General features: G+C 46.5%; 1 protein-coding gene across 3 annotated transcripts in view; it reads left to right on the top strand.

Moving 5' to 3' along the window:
- The window catches only part of GATA3 (GATA binding protein 3), a 19,403-nt gene extending 4,103 nt beyond the window's left edge, over nt 1-15,300 (top strand). Inside the window, exons 3-5 of one of the 3 annotated variants that reach the window (XM_009882954.1) lie at nt 2,655-2,800; nt 8,436-8,561; nt 14,788-15,300. In XM_009882954.1, coding sequence (XP_009881256.1) covers nt 2,655-2,800; nt 8,436-8,561; nt 14,788-15,072 — 557 coding nt within the window. In that variant the 3' untranslated portion in view covers nt 15,073-15,300. The remainder of the gene's footprint in view (nt 1-2,654; nt 2,801-8,435; nt 8,562-14,787) is intronic. The other 2 variants (XM_009882955.1, XM_009882953.1) reach the window with 2 other exon arrangements.
- Nucleotides 15,301-20,148: the final 4,848 nt, after the last annotated feature.

Raw genomic sequence — 20,148 nt, 5'->3', positions numbered from 1 at the left:
GCGGCGCCCGAGGAGGAACCGAAACCGAGGGAACCGCAGCATTAGTGTATCTCCTCCGTATTTTAATAATGGTACTAAATCCCGGCCAACTTCCCCCGCCTGCCCTCCGCCTCCCTCTATCCCAGGGCCTCTTCCCATGCGGGGAGGGTTTCCCCGGGGGCGGCGGGGGGGAGCTCGCCCACGCAGCCCCCATCCCGCTCCGGGCTTCGACCACCCCCGGCCCCATCCAGCTCCTTGTCAGGGTCTTTGACCGCCCTCAATGCAAGACCCCAAAAGCATCCCCCTGGCCGCATCGCTCGGGGGTCCCAGCGCTTTGCGCACCCCGCGGAGTGTGTGTGTTGGGGGAATGCGGGGATTGCGCGGCTCCGGCTCCCGGCGGCTCATCGCTGCGGGCTTGGACATTTTTGTGTACCGAGGGGGAGTGTGTGAGCCGAGGGGGGTGTGTTTGTGTGTGCGTGTGCGTCAGAGGCAAGGGCGATTAGTCAAAACTCTTTCTTTTTTTTTCTTTTTTTTTTCTCTCTCTATTTTTTTTTTTTTCCGAGGAGGCTGCTGCAGGGTTGCCTGGCATGAATGAGATCAGTTTTCAGGGTTTTTCCAGGGTGACATTTACTCTGTCTGTCTGAGCAGGGACTGTCTCTATTTAGCTGATATGTTTGAGCTAATCCAATTATTTTCAGACTGCTGCACGCGACAGTTGCATTGTTTATCCAGCGCCAGGAACTTTAATAGAGTCCGGATGCGGTTAGAGTGACAAAAAACCCAGACCTGTATGTTTTGTACATGAAAGCAGGAGAGAGAGAGAGATGGAGTGAAACAAAAGAGAGGGACAGAGACTCAAACAGCCCCCGGAGCGGCTGCCCCGTTTAACCAGAAGGGAACAAAACGACCCGGGTATTAACGGGAACGGCTCCCCGCCTGGCCCCGGTACGGACCGGGCGCTGTGTCGGGGTAGGGACCGGTTAATTGTCGCCCCCGGTGCAAACCGGGCGGTGCTGGGCTGCCCCGGGGCCCGCCGAGCCGCAGCTCCCGCCGGGGCACCGGCTGCGCGGTATTTTCAAACCGTCTTGCCCACCCCCACCCCCTTCTACCTCGCCTCTTGTTTTCCTTTTGCCACTTTCTGTTACTTTACCTTCTAGAGAGACATCTGCGGTTCGTGATAAACCAACCCCGGGAGCAACACCTATTTTTTCTTTCTCTCTCTGTCTTTTTTTTTTTTTTCAAGTTGATTTTTAGCAAGCTGGGAAGCTCGCAGACAAAGAGGGTTCGTGCTGGAGGAAAAGGAGGGAGGGGGTGTTTTTGCAGGATGAAAGAGGGAGAAACGGCTGCAAATGTTTTTTTTTTTTTTTTTTTTCTTGGGGGGGGGGAGGTGAGAGGAGAGGAGAGGAGTTTAGTGCAAAGGCTCTGGAAAAACGGTTGCCGTTTGTGGTTAGGGCGCGGATGCCTCTTGCTCGAACGCAGCGCGGGCTGGGGCAGCAAGAAGCCGGCTCTCTGCTGAGTTAGCTCTGCTCTGGCCGGCTGAGGTCTTCTGCTGTTCTCAGATGGGCTGGAGGTGTCATTAGGTGCAAGAAAAAAAAACCCACCAAAAAACCAAACCAAACCAAACCAAAACTCCAAACCAAACACCCAACAAAACCCCACTCAACCCTCTGAAAGTAGCTGGGAGGCATGCCCGCATCCCTCTCAGTTCCGTCCCCCAAGCTGGGAACTGGTGGGCTTAGGGAGACCCCCTCCTGTTAGCTGGGGAGAGGATAGAGAGGTGCCAAAAAGAAGCAGAAGAAGAAGGAGGGAAAAACCTTAATCAGGGCTCAGGCAGGCTCAGGGCCGTTTGGGATCCCAAATACCAGGGATGGACCATCAGGCTGCAGATGCGGTGGGGAAGGCAGAGAGATTTCTTCAGGTTGGGTGGTGGAAGTTCTATTGCAAATTAATCAATAGCGCATATTGGCAGAGTGGGTTGTGTATTGGCTGGGGCTGGAGAGGTGTTTTGGTTATTGATCTGTGATTATTTTGAGGGTCCTTGATGTGGTTTGACCCGAGGCCAAAGGAAGAGCCCCCCCTGGCTCGTGCACGGCCCCTGGGAGCTGAGGCAGTGCCCAGGGAGTGACCTTGGGGTCCTCATACACACCAGAAAGGGTGGCATGGACTTAAATTTGGTATCCATCCATCTTGGACGGGGGAGGGCTGCAGGCTCCTGCAAAGCCTGCCAAGGTTTGACTGGTCCATATGGCAACATGGGGTCTGGAGGGCTGCAGCCCTCCCCCCCCAGCCCCAAAAAGGAGGGACCTGTGAGAGGGGTGAGAGCTTCTCCAGGGAGCCCTTTGAGCCACCATGGACTTTAGGTTGTCATTGTCACCATCCTGCTTCCCTGCTGCTGGGATGCTGGCTTGATGCTGCCTGCGGGGTGGTGCTAGGGAAGGGGGGACAGGATTGGGCCCCACCAGACTCCCCCCAGCCTGCGCCAGGGATGTCGGTCAGCCATGGCCTTGGGCCCTTGCTTGGACATCCTGAGCTTGGAGAGGACAAGGCAGGGTCTGGCATGGCTGGGGCGCTCAGGGGGTTGTTTTGGGTTTCTTTTTGGGGTCGGGGGGGGGCTTTTCCCCAACCTCTTTTACCTCCGCTTTCCCTAAGTGAACTATATGCTCTCTTGTTTCCAGAAGGCAGGGAGTGTGTAAATTGTGGGGCTACCTCAACCCCTCTGTGGAGAAGAGACGGCACCGGGCACTATTTGTGTAACGCCTGTGGACTCTATCACAAAATGAACGGGCAGAACCGGCCCCTGATCAAACCCAAGAGAAGGCTGGTGCGGCTCCTTCTTTTGTTTTTTTTTTTTTTCTCTTTCTCTCCCTTCCACTGTACCTTTTGCTCCTTGTCCACATCCTGGGATGGAGAGGGGAAGCTCAGCCAGCTTCAAAATCTGGTCCTACTGAGTCAGAGAACTGGGAGGGAGGGGGATGCTCGGAGAGATGCTCCCAGGCATTGTGGGCCTCAGTTGTCTGATCCTCTTGCAAACTGCAAAACAGATTAAAAAAATCAAGATCCAGGGCTTCTTGCAAACCAGAGCGGAGTTTTCTCCCAGACCATGATGGGGCAGATGCTTCTGCACAGCGGTCCTGGATGGTGACCCAAAGATGGGGGTCTTTCCAGGGGACAAGGGCAGAATAACCATTTCCCAATGACCAAAGAGATTATCAGGAGAACAGGATTTCTCTTGGCTCTCCACACTGTTGTCCTCCCCTTCCCAAGTGTGTCTCCATCCCCCTTGGCTGGCAGTGTCCTGGAGGGGGGACCCAAGCTGGGTACCAAGGAGCCACCAGGGCATCAGCCAGCCTTTGGTCCTGCAAAGCGCTCAGCCGATGGTCCTGGTGCCATTTGAACATGGTGTGGTCACTTGTACTTGAGCCGTGTGGCTTTCAAATTGTGTCATTCTCCTCCGAGTCGGTGGGAGCGAGGACACAAGGTAGGGAGGGGATGGCGAAGCCCGGCGAGTGTGCAAAGCCAAGCGCGTGCCCGGGGCCACAGAAGTTGGAGGAAGACGAAATGCACGGATAAATACCTAAAATAATAGTTGCAAGACTGGTGACTGCACTGCGTACAGGCAATATGTTACGGCATCCCCAGCCATCTATTTATGAATTTCCCTGGAAGCCACAAAAAGGTCTGGAAGCTGTGGGCATGGCTGAGAAATGCGTTGAAGTATATTTGGCAAATAATCAGGCAAACCACAAGGGGAAAAAATATATCAAGTGAGGGGAAAAAAGTACGTTCCCTGCTTGGGAAGTTATTGAATGTTTCGGATCGAGGCACGTTTGGTTTCGTTAGGATTAGAGATGTGGATGGGCTCCTGGGGGGCGGCTCAAAATGCGGAGGAAAAACAGCTCTCGCGTCTCCACGGAGTTTCTGAGCTGATGGATGGATCCGGCCGGTTGCGTGAGGCTTGTTCCCGGCACGGCCGGACCCTGCAGGCAGGAGAAGGTGGTTCACTGGCCTCGTGTTCCCCATGAAGGTGCTCAATGGCCTCTGTCCGGCAACTCTTAGGCAAGGATTCAGCTTCCTCACCCGGGAGATGCCCACAAAATTGCACCAGCGTTATTCCCACAGGCGCCGGGAAGTGCTTGCAGGATACGGCCCCAGGAGGGGTTACGCTGCGAGGGGCAGCGGCGTCGGCTCTGCCTGGCTGCACGGATTTTGGGGAAGATGCGGATTTGCTTCTCTACTCCCAAACTTCCCACGGGCAAAACCTCTCCGTGCCTTCCTATATGGGCTTTTCCCATGCAGGAAAATGTTGGTCTCCCTCATCTTTCATAGCCTTGTTAGAAAAAAGGAAAAGCTTTCTAGGGAGGGAAGTGCGGGCTGGGTTTTTTAATTTTTTTTGAGCACCTCTCTTCTCTTCCTCCCCTGGCCCTTCTGTCTTAAACACACACACCTCGTTTTCTTTATTTTTTTTTTCTTTTTTTTTTTTTCCCCTCGTTCTCTCTTTATGTGTAAAGTTAACTTCCTAGGAAAAAGCTGCCGGATATCTGAGCCCTGGAGATAACTCCTAAACAACAGCTCCGTTTCCCCAGCCCAAACACACAGGAGCTTGAGCGTATCCAAACAAGCGGAGGGGGAGGCAGAATAGGAAAGCGGCTGGAAAAGAGGGGGGAGAGCTTTCAAAAAGTGTCTGATGGAACCACGAAAGAATGTCCCGAGTCACCCTCAGCCCGGCACATGTAAAATGAACTACATAAATAAATACATTGTAAAAGGTCATTCCTGAGGGGGAAAAAAAAAACATAAGAGAAAGACAGAAAAAAAAGAGAGACCTTGTATTGCATAATCACTCCAATCTTGGGCAGTTTAGTTAAAGTTACAAAAAGTTCCCATTATTTGAATGCAGCCTTTGCTCAATGGGAACTTTTGATTTTTCTATATATTATTTTTCTTCCAGCACTGCCTGGGGGAAAAAACAAACAAACAAACAAAAAAAAGAGGCAAACATTTCTAATGCTGTTTGCCTCTATATTTATTTCCCTTGCTAACCTCCTCCTCCAAAAAAAACCCAAAACCCCAACCAGAAGGCAGCACAGCTGGGCCTGCGTTTGCATCTCGTGTGCATGGATGTGGATGTGTGTGTGACTGTGGCTTGACTTGATCTTTCCTGGCTCGTGAAGGCGGCGTGTGCATGGAGGCTCAGGGTGGGGACCTAGTGTGTGCTCCTCTCCCTCTGCCCCAAATTTCCTGCGTGACCTTGGGCTGGTTTCGGAGACTCTGATCCCAGGCGCGCTGAAACTAATGGAAGGACTCCGTGGGGTTGAAGAGAGAAGGCAAATAAGTCCTTAGATGTTGAGAACCCAGCCCAAGCCTTATTAAATTCAACGGCCATTTTTGTAAGGGCTTCGTTTAGGGGAGATGGATGGAGCTTTGCATGCCGAGGGGGCTCAGACAGCTCTGCTTCATCTTGATGGAAAGGTGGAAGATCTGGAGATGTTGGTAGGGCGATGAGGAGCAGGCAGGTGGTACCACACCACCACTCTGCTTAAAAGGTCTACAGCCCTCTTAGAGACCATTCCTGTCCCCGTCAAAGCTGGTGGCAGCCCTGTAACTGCTGTTGCTGAGATAAAACCTTCCTCTGGGTTTTCTTCCTTTCCCTGTCCATGTGGATACAGAGGTCTCTGTTTCCGTGTCCAGCCGTGCTGGTTTTGGAAGGATGGTAGCCAATTTGTCAGAAGGCACATGCACGTGTAGTCTTGTTTTAGGAAGCTGATGCTTGCAGCTTTGTGGGTACCCCACGTAAATCCAGATGCTGAAAATGCCCCTTAACTAAGCATCTTTATCAGGGCTTAGTTCCTCCTGCACCATCCTCAATTCCACCTTCTCATCACTGCTAGCGCTTCTGAAGTTGCGTCCTCGCTCCCGTGCAACTGGGCCGTGGGATCTGGTCCTATGGATGATATAGGGCACTCTATTAGTCATCCCATTACTTACATGGTCAGGCTCGGGTCGGTGATTAGCGTCAGTGCATGCCATTGCTGGGAGCTTTTACAATAGCGATATTATTCATTGTTTCCTGCCCACTGCCGGTGTCTCCAGTGTAAGCTGGTACAGCATAAAAGGTACAGCCTGGGACCGAAAGAACACAGAGTTTAAAATATTCAGCTAATGATGCTGAATTTTTGTAGGGCAAATGGCGCAGATGGAAAAGGTTTTCAGGAAGACAGTGGATGTTGGGTTTTATTAGTTTATTTAAGTCAGAGTTCGTTTGAAGGTAGCAAGGGGGTGACCAGGCGTGGCTTTTAAACGCACTTGCCGTAAGAGAAATTATGGCAAGCGCCGTGTAGAAACCCCAAATATCTTCAAAGGGGATGTTTCCCCTGTGTGGGCTGAGTCAAATATCACTGGTTTTTAGAAATTTCCTTAGGCTTGATTTTTGGGGCCGATAAGGGTAAAGCTGCCACTGAGAGACTCCATCCAGCCCCTGAGCCACCCGTGCTGGCCGGCGGGAGCCGGGGGGGCAGAGACCTGAAGACTCGGCACCCGGGTCTCAACGAGAGCCCGGCGCTGCAAGCTGTTGTGTCCATGCTGCATTTGAAGCATGCATGTTAACCCGGTGGTTTTGATGGGAACCAAATTTGGGGCCGTGGCACGGTCTGGAGGAGGACAGGACTGAGGGGTGTGCGTGTGCACATCTGTTGTGGGCTCTGTGGTTCGTGGTGGGATGTTTCAGCTTCTCCTGCCGGTGCTGGGGTTTTTGCAAAGGTCTGTGTGCTGTTCCCAGCTCCTGCTTGTCATCAGCATGGAGAAGTCAGCTAGAGACCTCCTCGGGCTTGAGATGGGCTCGTATCAGCGTGGTTTATGGTGAGGCAAAATGGAACTGTCCCCACAGGCAGCTGGTGAGAGCCTCTTGCTGTCAGATCAGGCTCTCTGTGGTGCTTCCTAATGCTCATGGGCATCGTATTATTTATTTTTTAGGTAGTCCTTTTTGTCTAATTAAAAGAAAAAAAAATCCTACTCTATCTAAAACAAAACCAACCCGTCCTCTTTCCACCTACGCCGCATTCAATTATGATTAAAATTGCAACATGACCTAACAAGAGTTGGTATTAACGCTAGCGCTGTGCCAGTGTCCATGTTTGCATTTTGGGTTTGTTGTACGGTATCCAAAGATGCGGTATTATTTCTTTTTTCTTTTTTTTTTTTTTTTTTCTTCTTCTTTTAAAATGTTGGATGCGCTACAGTGTGCGGCTGTGTGGGGTGAGGGGTAAATTTGAAACAGTGAGAGCACAAAAGAGCGCATTAAAGGCTCAGTTCTGCAAGGTGCCAAGCATTGCTATGATCTGGCAAATCGCTTGAGCACATGTTTTAACTTTAAGCACATGAGCAGCCCCATTGAAAGCAACGCATCGGGATGAAATCAGAGCTCTGGGACCGTGTCATATCGATGAAGAAGAGATAGGATGGGGATCTAAAGGTCTTTTTTTAGGAGCTGTAGGCACTTGCACGCAGGCAAACATGCAAACGCGTTCACATAGAAGTCTGCAAACTCCTTTTACTCCTTCAGTGGCAGAAGGACAATTTGTCTGCTAAAGTTACATTTTTTAAATGATAAGCACGAATTCATGTGTATGAAAGAGAAGTGACTTTGCTATATTTGGCCTTGCTAAATCGTTATCACAGCTAACGAAAGAGCTTCTTTACACACCTTGACACATAGACTTCTTTTCTTGTCCCTCCCCCTTTACGAAATGGTAAGTTCTTCTTTCAAGCTCATTACCAGTCCTTAAATAAACATGAAGGTTTTAGGCTGCAGAAGGGTGTAATTAAAAAGTTGGGATTCTCGCTCTTTGCCACAGTGTTATTTCCGATCTGGAGCCCATATCCTTTGAAGCTGAGCTGAGTTTATGGGACCGGGCCGTGCTTGCGGTCGGACCCGGCGAGCAGCTGCCCACCGAGCCCAGCGCGGGTCTCACTCGGTGCTGGCTGGAGCCGGTGTGACTCATGCCGTTGACTCTGGCAATTGTTGGTTCAGGCCCTGACTGCAGAATTAGACCCCTGGGGGAGCTGAGAGAATTAAGATGGAAAGACATGTTGGCATTTAAATAATATTTTCCCCTCTGGAATGGGCTGTGCCAGCGCTGCTAATTTTGATGAGTTCTATCAGAGGTTTAGCACTCACTTTTAGGATGCCCTTTGGCACCTGATTCAGTTCATATATAATTTGGGATTAAAGTACCTCGGGGATTTTTTTCAGAATTATTATTTGTTCTCACAAGCCAGTTTCTGGAGGCCTCTGCCGATGTGCGTCAGTCTTGCAGGGTTGATGTTTTCTTTCTCAGCAATTTTGCTGATTGCATCTTTTATTTATTTTATTTTATTTTATTTTTTATTTTATTTTTTTTTAACGCAGATGCTTTTCTCTCCCTCTCCTCTTCCCCTGTCTCTCCCCCTCCTTCCCACAGTCTGCAGCCAGGAGGGCAGGCACATCCTGCGCGAACTGTCAGACCACCACTACCACCCTGTGGAGGAGAAATGCCAACGGCGATCCTGTCTGTAACGCCTGCGGGCTCTACTACAAGCTGCACAATGTAAGTGTGACTGTAAATGTAAGTGGGACTGTAATGGTCAATAGCGAGGCCTCAGTTTTGGTGCTCGATGGTCTAAACTCTTCCTTGACTTAAGGATTTCCACTCTTGGGTGGTGCTGAGACGTCCTTTACCCCTTTGGGAACCTTGGGGGTTGAAGTGATGAGGTGGCATCCCTTCAAATGCAGCTGATCTGATTTGGGGAGGTATAAAACAGGGCTGTCCATGGGTCGTGTTAGAGTTTTCTCATGCCGGAGCCAAGAAAGGAGGGGTGGATCGACACAGAGAGACATTATCCACAGCTGATTGGGCGCAGTGCATTGGAAAAGACAACATGCCGTCCTGCAAGCCGATATCCCTTCTATGCGTAGCTCAGTTCCTCCAGCAAATACAAACTCTGGAAAGAAAGCAAAATGTGCCAGCAACTATTTAGATCTTTCCTGGGTTTGTGGCTGCCTTTGTCCAGTCCCTCCACCCGTCCCTGAAGAGGATTTATTTAGGTCTTGTGTTTGCCCCTGCTGACGCAAGCGATTCATAAACCAAAAAGGACTTGATTTAGTTAGTGGGTTGCAGAGTCTGCTCAACCTGTGGTGTGAATTTTAAAGTGTCCGTTGTGGAAGGGAAGGAAAAATGAAATGAAACGGCTGGCAGATTTAATCTAATATCGCTATGCAAAGCCAGCTTGCAGGAACCAGGGATATGTGCCCCAGGGAAAAAGGGATCTGAAAAGTCTTCTACTGAATAATACTGTTAATAAAGGAGTCTTAAGGCTACTCCTGTTACTCTCATTCCACATGTGGCATTAGAATAATTCTTATGTCAGAAGAAGGAAAAGACTTTCAATTTCTCTGCTTTGATATATATTTTTTTTTTCTAGTGGTCGTTTGCTTTATGTATGACTTAGAGATTTTGGGCTATGCTTTGCCCTCATGTCCACCCACGCAAACACATCAAAGGCAGATCGGGTTTCATGGGGCACCCAACCCTTGTGGTGTCTCAGTCCCTTCCATTTGTTATTTCAAGCTCTTTGGTTTCTTGGGATGAGTAAACAAGTTTGGATTAAGTAGAAAAAAAAACCAACCCAACCAGGCTAATTTTTCACCTGTTCTGAGAGAGTCATCTCTCTTGGAAAAAAGGAAAAAGTGTTTACTCTTTAGTGGGAAGGCGCCTCAGCACGTTTTGAGTCCTATGTAGCAAGCAAAGCTTGTCATCAAACTCTCAGTGTGATCACTACAAACAAAGGAGTTGGACCTGGAATGAAAGCTCACAGAATATCGCGAGAATATATTCTGTTTGCTGTTTTCATGGCAAGAAGGGAGCAAGGTCAGCCAGCTTCACTGGAGGAGTCTGTCCCTTTGCTATGTTTTCATTTTGGCCTTGTAGCCACCAGCGGTAGGACTTAAATCGCGTAGCTTGGGAGACCTACAATAGGGAAACCTACACCTGAGCTGCTCTCCCTGTACCCCCTTTGAAGAAAATAGGCTCTTTTCAGGTGCCATTCATTGGACTTGATGGGGATGTCTGTGTTTGGGTGAGGGGATTTGTGTTGTTGAATATGGTGTAGTTTCTCCCCATGACTACAAAGGGTGGCAGAATCATGAGTTCAAATGTGTCTACCTGCACTGTCAACATCTGACTGGAGGAATCCCTCTTAAGGTGTCTAGAATGGTGTTGGAGTGCTGAGGTTCCCCAGAAATGCGCCTGCAAGAGCACATCCTTTTCTTGTTCACACTAACACTGTGAACCTCGTTGGCCTGAATTGACCCCTAGCTTCACTGTTTAGGGAAACTCCAATCCAGCTGTGAAATTTGTGACAGTGGGCAGGCCTTGGGCACATTGGAACCATTTTCCTATTCATTAAAAACACCGACAGCTGCTTAAAAGCTCAGCACAGCTACTTACCAAAGTCAAGTAGTATCTTGCCTTATGAGCAACTCCATTAATGGGACCTGCTTAAATGAAACCCCTAGAGGACTGAGATACTGTGTGCAGCAGTGTAACTAAGCAAGAATACTAAAATCTGGCTATGAGTGGATGTATTTTTTTTTAAAAAACTTTTTTAAGATGATGCTTAGTTATTACTGCAGTGAGAAACAGGCAACATCACAGCCGATAGTCCTTGGACGTACCACCCTCAGCTTTAAAGGCCCACGATGGCAGAGCACTGGAGCATTATCCCGCAACCCAAATGGCTTTAGAGGCTGTGACTGTGAAGGCCACGTGGTGCTTCAGAAGCTAAATATGAGTGAGTTTTTTGTGACCAGTGGTGAGGCGGTGGTAGCTTCATGGAGATGCCTTCTCTTTTGGCTGCTGGGGAGCACGATGTAGGGAGCTGTGCTAACTGCCTGGTGAATGGCACCAGCACCGTCCTGTAATCAACTCAAGGCAGGGAGGAAGTCTGGTGGTTGCACGTGGACAGGGTTCCTTGGCTGGCACAAATTGGTCTGGTCTGTTAAAGTGCAAGACTTGTGTGTGTAGGCTGTGGTCCTGTTCCCTTGGTGTATCTCATCTGCATCGGTTCTCCATCAGGAGGGGTGTCAGAAATAGAAAGGCTTATCATAGCACGCCCTTCCCAAGCAGCTGGATGTTTCTGCACAGATGTGCGTCAATGCCCATGGAAGGTCTTTAGCTGCTCGGAAGATGCTTTCACCCTGTTTCAGGCCAGGTTGGAACAAATTCTTGGCTGCTTTTTTAGCCCCTCCCCCTATTTTCTCTTTCCTTTGGGTTTAATGAATTTTTCTTGGACCTTCAGATGATTAGGGTATTATAATAGATTGATTGATCTGAAGATGAAGCTTACCCAGTTTCAAAGTCCACACCGGGAATGACTGCAGTGAAAAGGCTATATTTTCATGGAGCTATATTTTCACGGAGCCGTTTCTTTTCGTGGGGCTATATCAGTTTGTTTTACTGTTGATTCCCACAGCTTAAGCAAACCCATTTGTCAGTAGGATATAAGCAATAATCATAATAGTCTTGGGGTGCATTTAGTGAAGCTGCTGGCATTTCTCCCACTGACTTCAACAAGAGCCGGCTCCATTAACACCAGTATTAACAATGACTAATATTTCACATTGATACGGTGCCTTTCATCCTGTGGCATCCCAGAGTGCTTTCTAAGATACAGCCAGCCTGGAAGATTAACCCAACATTGTAATGACTATGTCGGAAGGATAAATCCGCTTCAGTGACAGGACCTTATTGAGGTCAATGGCAAAATCCCATTGTCTTCAGGCAGAGCAAGATCAGACCTATAATGTTTAAGACTATCCCCTGGATTTGATCTGTTCAATGTGAGGTTCTCGTCCTTGTTATTTTAGTCCTTCTGAGAAGTGGGATGAGCCTTCCCTCACTTCAGGGATGGGTGGGAGCTTACCTTGCTGGAGGTGCACAGCCGAGTGGCCTGTGCCTGTAGAAATGATTGAGTTGCCATTGTTTTTGGTAAAAGTCCTCAGAAAAGGCCTCTTTCACAATGTCCTAAAGCAGGGCTATGCGTCCCAAGAGCAGAGCAGTCGGTATTTTGCATATGATAAAACAAAGAGCATAATTCCTGCCCATAATGAATTGGCTCCATCTGAAATTAATGAATTTCATATACATGCATTGGGCTGTTTTAATTTTAATTTAGCATGTGTTTGTCATTTTTATTACAATGAATTTTCATGGACAAGGTCTTCCCTCCGGGTCTCTCGTTTCTCTACCCCAGAAACAGAGATGGCTTTATGGCTTTGATGTTTTGGGGATCTCTTCAACTCCGCTGTGAGTGGCCTTTGAAGTCACTGGAAAAATTTTCCAGCTTGCTGCTGTGACTGTGCTGGTCTCACTCCTCCTGACATTTATCCGAGTCCTTATCTATTTGGTACTTGGGTCAGGTACCTGCTAGGAGGGTGAGACCACATACACTGGGATGATGTGTCCAGCTAACAGCTTGGATGGCATCTCTGTCCCCAGTTGCGGGGCTGGCTGTGGCTTTGTCACCATTGTGAGCAAAACTGGTATTCTCATCCTTAAGTTTAATGTCAAGTCCTGGCCTGGGTAGGTCTGTTCTTAGCGTGAGAGATGTTGCTTTGGGGAAATGGTTATTGTCCTGCAGGACACACCACCAAACTACACAGGGTCAGGATCCAGTGCTTGCTCCAAGACCCAGCACCAGGCTGATGTCTCTTTGCCACCACCAGCTCCTGAGCTTGCACCTTTGTTGCTTCACCTGGAAATCAATTCTGGCTGCTCCTGAGCCTTTGCGTCACAATGCAAATACTCATTAGGAGCTGGGGAGCCCGGGGTTTTGTGTGTGCCTCCCCAAATCTGAGCTGGATTCATCAGGGATCAAGACTTCTAGGTCTCCTCTAGCATTTCTGCCTGGTGGGGCTTGCTTGGGGTTTCCTCCTGGCTTTGAGCATGGGCAACACGTCCCCGCTGACTGACTGAAAACAGGGCAGGCAAAGATTTCCCATCCCAGTCGTCCAGCTGGAGCAAAGGGCCTTCCTTGTGTGTGTATCCCTGTTCCCTCGGTGAGGACAGGAAGCCCAGGAGACGGGTGATGTTGTATTTAAAGCCCATGACATTTGAGGTTTTTGCTTGTTGCTGCCCCAGGGCTGCTGTTGGGCTTTGCATGGGCAGCTTTCTCCCTCCTACCTTCAGCAAGCAGGGCTGCTCCCTCCGACTCCCTTTATCTGGAGGTAGAGAAATCAGCCTCTAATTCATCCATTTTTAGGACGAGGTGAAGTTTCCCATTGCTGCCGGTACAGAGAACGTGGGGTCACTGCTTCAGACTGGGATGATGAACTTTGGGATGCCTAAACTGGAGCAGATGAGCCAGGTCCTTCCTCTCCCGGTGCCTCCATCCCCTCCTGTAACAGGAAGCTATTGTATCCCTGCTTCCCTGGGGAGAGAAGGCCGAGAACGATTCCCATGCTGCAGGGAAAGACACCAAGCAGGGGATGATAAGCTAGAAGTGAAACATTGCTGTGATCTGGAAGAAGGGAACGCTTTGTCCCTTGCGCTGATTTAAGACCTTACACATGAATTTCTGCTCAGGACCCTTGCAGGAACCTCTTTTCATTGTCCTTCACTAGGGTTGAGACAGTAGTTGCCAGTGGACAGCAGATCCATTTTCCCCCCCCTTTTTCTTCCTTTTGCAGAGTATCCATCAGCGCTGTCGTGTGCTCACATTTATTATGAAAAGTGGGGTTCAGCCCTGGGGGGCTTGTTGGGCTTTCCTGCCTTCTGCTACGGGTGAAATTCTGCAGAGGAACCAGTGCAAGACCTATACAACTCCCCATATAGACTCCCAAGTCTGCATTTTTAAGGGTGTTTATGGATGTTGGATGCATAAAACCCTTTGAAGTGTGGTCTTCGGGGCTTTCACGGCACCCGTGCTAACGCGTGTTGTGATGCTGACTCTCTATGCAGCAATAGGAGGTTTTTTCAGGAGGTTCAACAGTCCTTTTGCTACCATTTCCCAACCCTGATGGGTGTATGGTTGGTCATTGCAGCTGCTTATATCCATGTAGAAGAATATAATGCTTAGGTTTCCTATAGAAATGTCTGTATGAAAGTAGAAAATGCTCTGCCAGGCAGCACAGATACCTATTTCAGTACCCTCCAAAAAAACCCCAAGGGCTTTAGAAATAAAATCAGATCAGCTAAAGTGAACCCGAAAGGACGGTCAGAGCAAAATCTTTCCAAAGAGGACAAATAAGACAAATACCTGCTACTTTTGTGAAGCATTTGCCCAGCTCCCTAATGCCACTGTGGAAGTCTGAGACCCCTTGTAGCGCTGAAATCCCAGCAGCTGTTGCCGCTAATGGTTTTAGATCAGTCAGGAAGCCTTGGGGTGAGACGGTGTCTGCGGGGAATATTTCAAGGTGATAATGATTGGTTTCGTTCCTAAACACAGTGCAATTACCTAATGTGCAGATAGCTGAAATATTTCAGCCACTGCGAGTTATTCGGGTATGCTTCACACCCGTGAGGCTCTGCCAGCAATTTTCTGTCTCCAGAAATTTCAAATGAAACTTCCCAGTGGGATCTGAATTTTGGGATGGTGGGGGGGGAGAGGTTGTGAAGCTGTGGTGTGCAATGGGAATGGGGAGGGGGGGCTGCTGCTGGCTGTCCAGCTGGTCCAGGGCACATCCCTGAGACTGCCCGGGCATGGGATACACAAATCCCACGGTGATTTGGGGAGATGCGATAGAAGCACAAAAAAAAATAATTGATTTTTGTTTAGATTAACAGACCCCTGACTATGAAGAAAGAAGGAATTCAGACCAGAAACCGAAAAATGTCTAGCAAATCCAAAAAGTGCAAAAAGGTCCATGACAACCTCGAAGACTTTCCCAAGAGCAGCTCCTTTAACCCCGCCGCCCTCTCCAGACACATGTCCTCCATCAGCCACATTTCACCTTTCAGTCACTCCAGCCACATGCTGACTACACCGACACCGATGCATCCTCCATCCAGCCTCTCCTTCGGACCTCACCATCCTTCCAGTATGGTCACTGCCATGGGTTAGCGAGAGACTCCCCTGCTGAATGCTTACAGTCTCAAAATGAGATTTACTTTATATACTTGCATTTTTGCAGGCGTGTGGTTATGGGTCTGACGTCCCAAATCAAATGGGAGGGGGAAAAAAGAATTAAAAATAAAAAATAAATAAAAATGTTATTTGAAGGCGTAAGAGAGAAAAAAAATTAAAAAAACTCAGAAAAAACTACAAAAAAGCACAAAAAAGGAAAAAAAAGAAAAAAAGAGAAAAAAGTAAAAAAAAAGTTTTAAAAAAGTGATGTTTGCCACTTTTTAAAGGAACTCACTATGGCGTCTATGTATTCTTACCCACTGAATCTGGATACCATTTGTGAATAAGCCATTCAGAACTTGCATTCCCTATTGGACAGGATCTCTAGTGCTGTGAAAAAAATAATAAAATAAAATAAAAAACGCTGAACATTGCATATAACTTATATTGTAAGAAATACTGTACATTTGAGGAAGACTTTATTGCATCTGAGGAGCTGTAAAGAAAAAGGCATGAAGGACTCCGAGAGATTTTTTTTTTTAAAGGAAAAGAAAAAAAAAAAAAGAGGACGGGAGGACAATTTAAGAACCAGAAAAACAAACAATGCAGACCAAGAGGAAACGCGGTCTTATGAACAAATGGACCAACTGCCAGTCATGTCTTCTCCTTTTATTTTATTTTTATTTTGGTTTTTTTGGTTGGTTTTTTTTTTTTTGGTTTCTTTTTCGTTTCCGGGAAGGGGGAGGGGGCTGGCTAGAACGGTTTTGATGATGCATTAACTAACTAACTAATTAAATAAATAAATAAATAAATAAAACCTGTAGGGAGATCATTCATTTCAGGCCACGGGGCCTTTTACATAGGAAGTACCAATGGTGTCAGGCAATCAGTGTTAACATGCGGACATTGCCAACAAGGGGTTTTCAGATAGCCATTCTCCAGGTCTATACGCATTGTGAACAAGTTCCTGTAATTGTTGTTTGTATGTATAATTCAACGCACCAAAATAAGAAAGATGTAGATTTATTTCATCCTATTATACAGACTGAATGGTTGTACAAATTTATTTACTGCTAGTGATAAGACCTGCTTTTTTGTTTTGTTTTCATATTTTTTCCTCCTTTTTTTTTTTTTTTGAGAATAAACTAGATTAAATTCTGTTGACTTAAAAGTGTTTTGTGCTTGGGGGTGGGAAAGGGAATATGTTTCTTTCTTTACTGATTTTTTTTAAATTTGTTTTGATGGTATTTATTACATAGTTATCACGGGTATGGGAATGTGCGCCTCTGCGTTCATGCTGATGGCCAACGCAGTGTTTGCAGTGGCTTGACAAAAGAAAAACACAGAGCAAAGGAAAAAAAGCCCTCAAAAATAAATGGACTGCATGCTAGTGTAACCCCACTGTCCAGTGTGTGTTCCCTGTCCCTTAAACCACAGCCCAGCCTCTGCCCCCTCTTGATGTTGGGCTCCCACGTGAGGTCCATTTTGGTTTCAGTCAACCATGGCCATCAAGGTGGCAAACCTGTGTTGATGACAATTTGGGACTGGGATAAGTGCAAATGTATAGCAGGGTCCTTATGGTCCTGGCTACTTTTGGGGCAGTACTAGGAAAGACCTCAAGACTTTGGGCAGGAGAAAAACACTTTCTGTTCTGCCCCATTGGGTACTCGGTGGTATAATTTGATGGTCTAAAGTTGACATCTTGATATGAAATCAAGATGGACCAGACCCTGTCCCTGTGCTTGGAGGAATGGGCAGAACCTCTTACAAAAGGCTGGGTTTGCTGGTAGACAGAGGACAATTTCCAAAAATTCAAAGGGCATCAGCCAGCCCCTTCCTGAAAGAGTTTTCTTCAAAATAATGCCATTTGTATTAATATCATTATTGTTAATAGCAAAGTTTGGCTCTTACAGTTTGATTTCTGATGGTTCAATCCTTAGGAATTGGTCTTACTTTTAGTTTTTGTATTCACTCTTCTGGCTTCTTTATACGAGTGTAAGAGTTGGGCATTTACTTTCCAAACGAAGGGTTAAACATCTTATCACCGCACTCCATTTGCTGGAGGTTTAAGCATGGTGTGATAAGACAGAGGTTTGACAAGGCTGTGAGAAAATGGGTAAAAAACCCCAAACAAAAAAAAACCAACCCCAAACTTAAAAAAACCTCAACACATGTGACCTGCAAATGAATTCTTTTCTTTTTTTTTTTTTTTTTAAGTGGAATGAAATAACTTAGTTCTTTCAACCAGAAATATATATACTCCTGACTTTCAGTGCCCGGTGGATGGAAAAATATCGCCATATCTCTCAGATGCTATTTTGAACCCACTTTCTTTTGGGTGATAACTGGAGAGGGTAGCAGCGGCATGGTCTAATCTTCTTCTGCAGGATGGCTCACATGAGTAAGGATGTTTCATGTAAGAAAGACCACTTCAAAACTTTCAGGATGATTATACAGAGGTCAAAGAGTCATTTGATTTGGGAATGGGGGAGGAGAGGAAAAGGATTGACCTTTATTTGGGATTTTTCTCCCTGTTTCGAAATGAACTTAAACTATGTCTACCATAAAGGAGGATTTAGCAGATATAAGCGGAACTGGCAGTAATCGGTTTGTAATGTTGTATATTCTTTCCATTTTACTCTGTTGACAAAAATGTGTAAAAAAGTCAGAACAAATGGCACACATTTAAAATCTTATGTTAATCACCTTTCTGCTTTCTGAATGAATATTTTAGGCGTAAAGACTAAATGTCGAAATAAAACAGAGTGAAGAATTACTGAGATGCAAATGGAGATCTTGTTGGCTCCTAATTAATCATCTGTGAACTATAAAGCTATTTTCAATTAGTCTGACAAATCAAAGGAAATAATCATCTTTGCTGATATTAAGCTTGAGAGATTATTATTTTTTAATTTGTGATGCTACAACCTTTCCCTCCTTTCACTCATCAACAGATTGTGGTTGGGCTAAGATATTGATTTCAGGACCTCAGCAATGATGAAAATTCGAGGAGGACTCTTACGGCAGAATTTTGCACTTGGGTATTATTGTGTTTGAATCTTTCCATTTGCTTTAGAAGGAACAGGCTCCTGAGTCTCTTGCTCAAACTTTTTTTCCCTAAAACCTGGAAACATTTTCTTCTTGAAGTTTCCTTCCAATGTTGTTTCATAGGTCTTAAGGGGAATGAGTGAAACGAAGCAGGATTGGGGCCAGCTCAGAGGATGGGCATCCTGAAAAGGACACAAATACAGATGTTCTGTCTGCATATACTGTAGGAAACATATACAGTTTGTCTAGAGAGTTCTTGCATTAATTATCTCATATTCTGATGCCAGGAGTAGGATGAATAAGATCTCTCACATCACATGTCCCCTGATTACAGCCTGAGATGCTAAATCAACATGAGTGGTCTACCAGTTTCTGAGTTACAGAGTTTTTTTCTTTCTTTTCTTCTCCCAGAGCAAATATTCCAGAAATTTAATGTCTTTAAGGGTTTTGTTTGCTTGTTTGTTTGTGGTCTTTTGTTTTGTTTTGTTTTGTTTGCTTTGCTTTGTTTGTTTGCTCAGTTCTTTTGTTTCTTTCCTTCCCTTTAACACATGGGAAAAAGCTGGTTTACAGAAAAGGTGGAGAGCTGTTGTTCTTGGGCAAATGTCTTGTGAACAGCAACTTTGCCTTTCTTCATTTCTGAAATTGCACGGAAGAGCTGATAGATGCTGCAGGATGGAGCAGGAAAGCCCTCTGAGTCATGGCTCTGCTTCGATAATCTATATTGTGTAGAAAACACCATGGAAGTCATTAGTGGGGTCAAATCTTGTGGTGTTTTTGCAGGCAAAATACCTTCTGGGAATTTGCGTGAATAATAGCTGCTGTGCTGATGTGACCGTGGTAACAACACTTCACTCATGATCCAAGCAAAAGTCCATTGACATCAGTGGAAAGACTCCTAATGCAATAAGACTTGAATCAAGACCTCCTAAGTATTAGTTTCTGTGTTATCACCTTGATTTATCTGCCTTAGTTAACTTTTCAGCTGCATCGCTCCTGTGTCGGTACACATGTGCGCACAGAGACACACATGAGATATCGAAAGGACATTTTTAAGATCACCAAGCTCAATACTTCAAGGCTGATGAAATGAGAAATGCTGTAATTAACACCATCTGCAAAACCTTTATTTTTCCCTGAGCATTTGAATTATGATTAGTCTTAGGATGCATCTAGAACTGCATTTAGGTTCAGATTAGCAGTGTGTTTTTGAAGTGGTTTCCCAATAGTCCCACCTTCAGGTGATGAGATTTTAGCTTGTCTCATGCTACATGGTTTCCTTGGACACCTACCTAATGTGCTATTACATTAATGGGAACTCGGGCCACAGGGCCAGACTAAGACTAGCCTGAAGCTACCCCCAATATATGGCCTATGGGTCCTCAGCACTGATTGTTTTTCCCTCCAGAGTCACTCCTATTGCTAATGCACACATTGCCGTAAATCACATGTTCTCATACTCCTTTTTGGAGACTCCTGATTCAGGGCTGGGTTGTAGTCTGGGGAAGGATCTGGGTGGGTGATGATAGGACTAAAGGGAACCTGTCATGTTTTTTTCAGCGTTTGGGAGGTGTTTGGGATAACAGAACAGAAGAAGTTCTTGTGGAAACCCCCCTGTAAACTAAGCCTTAAAAATGTCATATTTATATCTACCTCTTTCATAGAGGTTCTATAGGGCACTGGGAAACTCAATCCAGTCTTGTCACATGGGGACAGACACTAACCGTGTGGTCATCCCTTTCCAGGATGCCTAACTTCACACTCTGCTTTGCAGAAATATTGAGTGCTCTCTGTGGTATCTGAAGCCAGGGGATCTTATGCCTGAATTAATATCGCATAATACCAAATTCTTTAAAAATACAGGGTCTATCTCAGCCTGAACTGTAAATCCAAGACCTCATTTCTTCTGCCTTCTTCCATCCCCAAATCTGGAGAACAGATAATAACTCCTTCTCTCCTCAAAGATGTGTTGTGAAGATAAATCCATCACTTCTGAAGTGCTTGGACGCAGGTTGATGAGCACCATGG

The sequence above is a fragment of the Charadrius vociferus genome, unplaced genomic scaffold, assembly GCF_000708025.1.
Source record: "Charadrius vociferus isolate BGI_N301 unplaced genomic scaffold, ASM70802v2 scaffold32, whole genome shotgun sequence".
Classification (NCBI taxonomy): domain Eukaryota; kingdom Metazoa; phylum Chordata; class Aves; order Charadriiformes; family Charadriidae; genus Charadrius; species Charadrius vociferus.
This window is presented reverse-complemented; position numbering and strand designations above follow the sequence as displayed.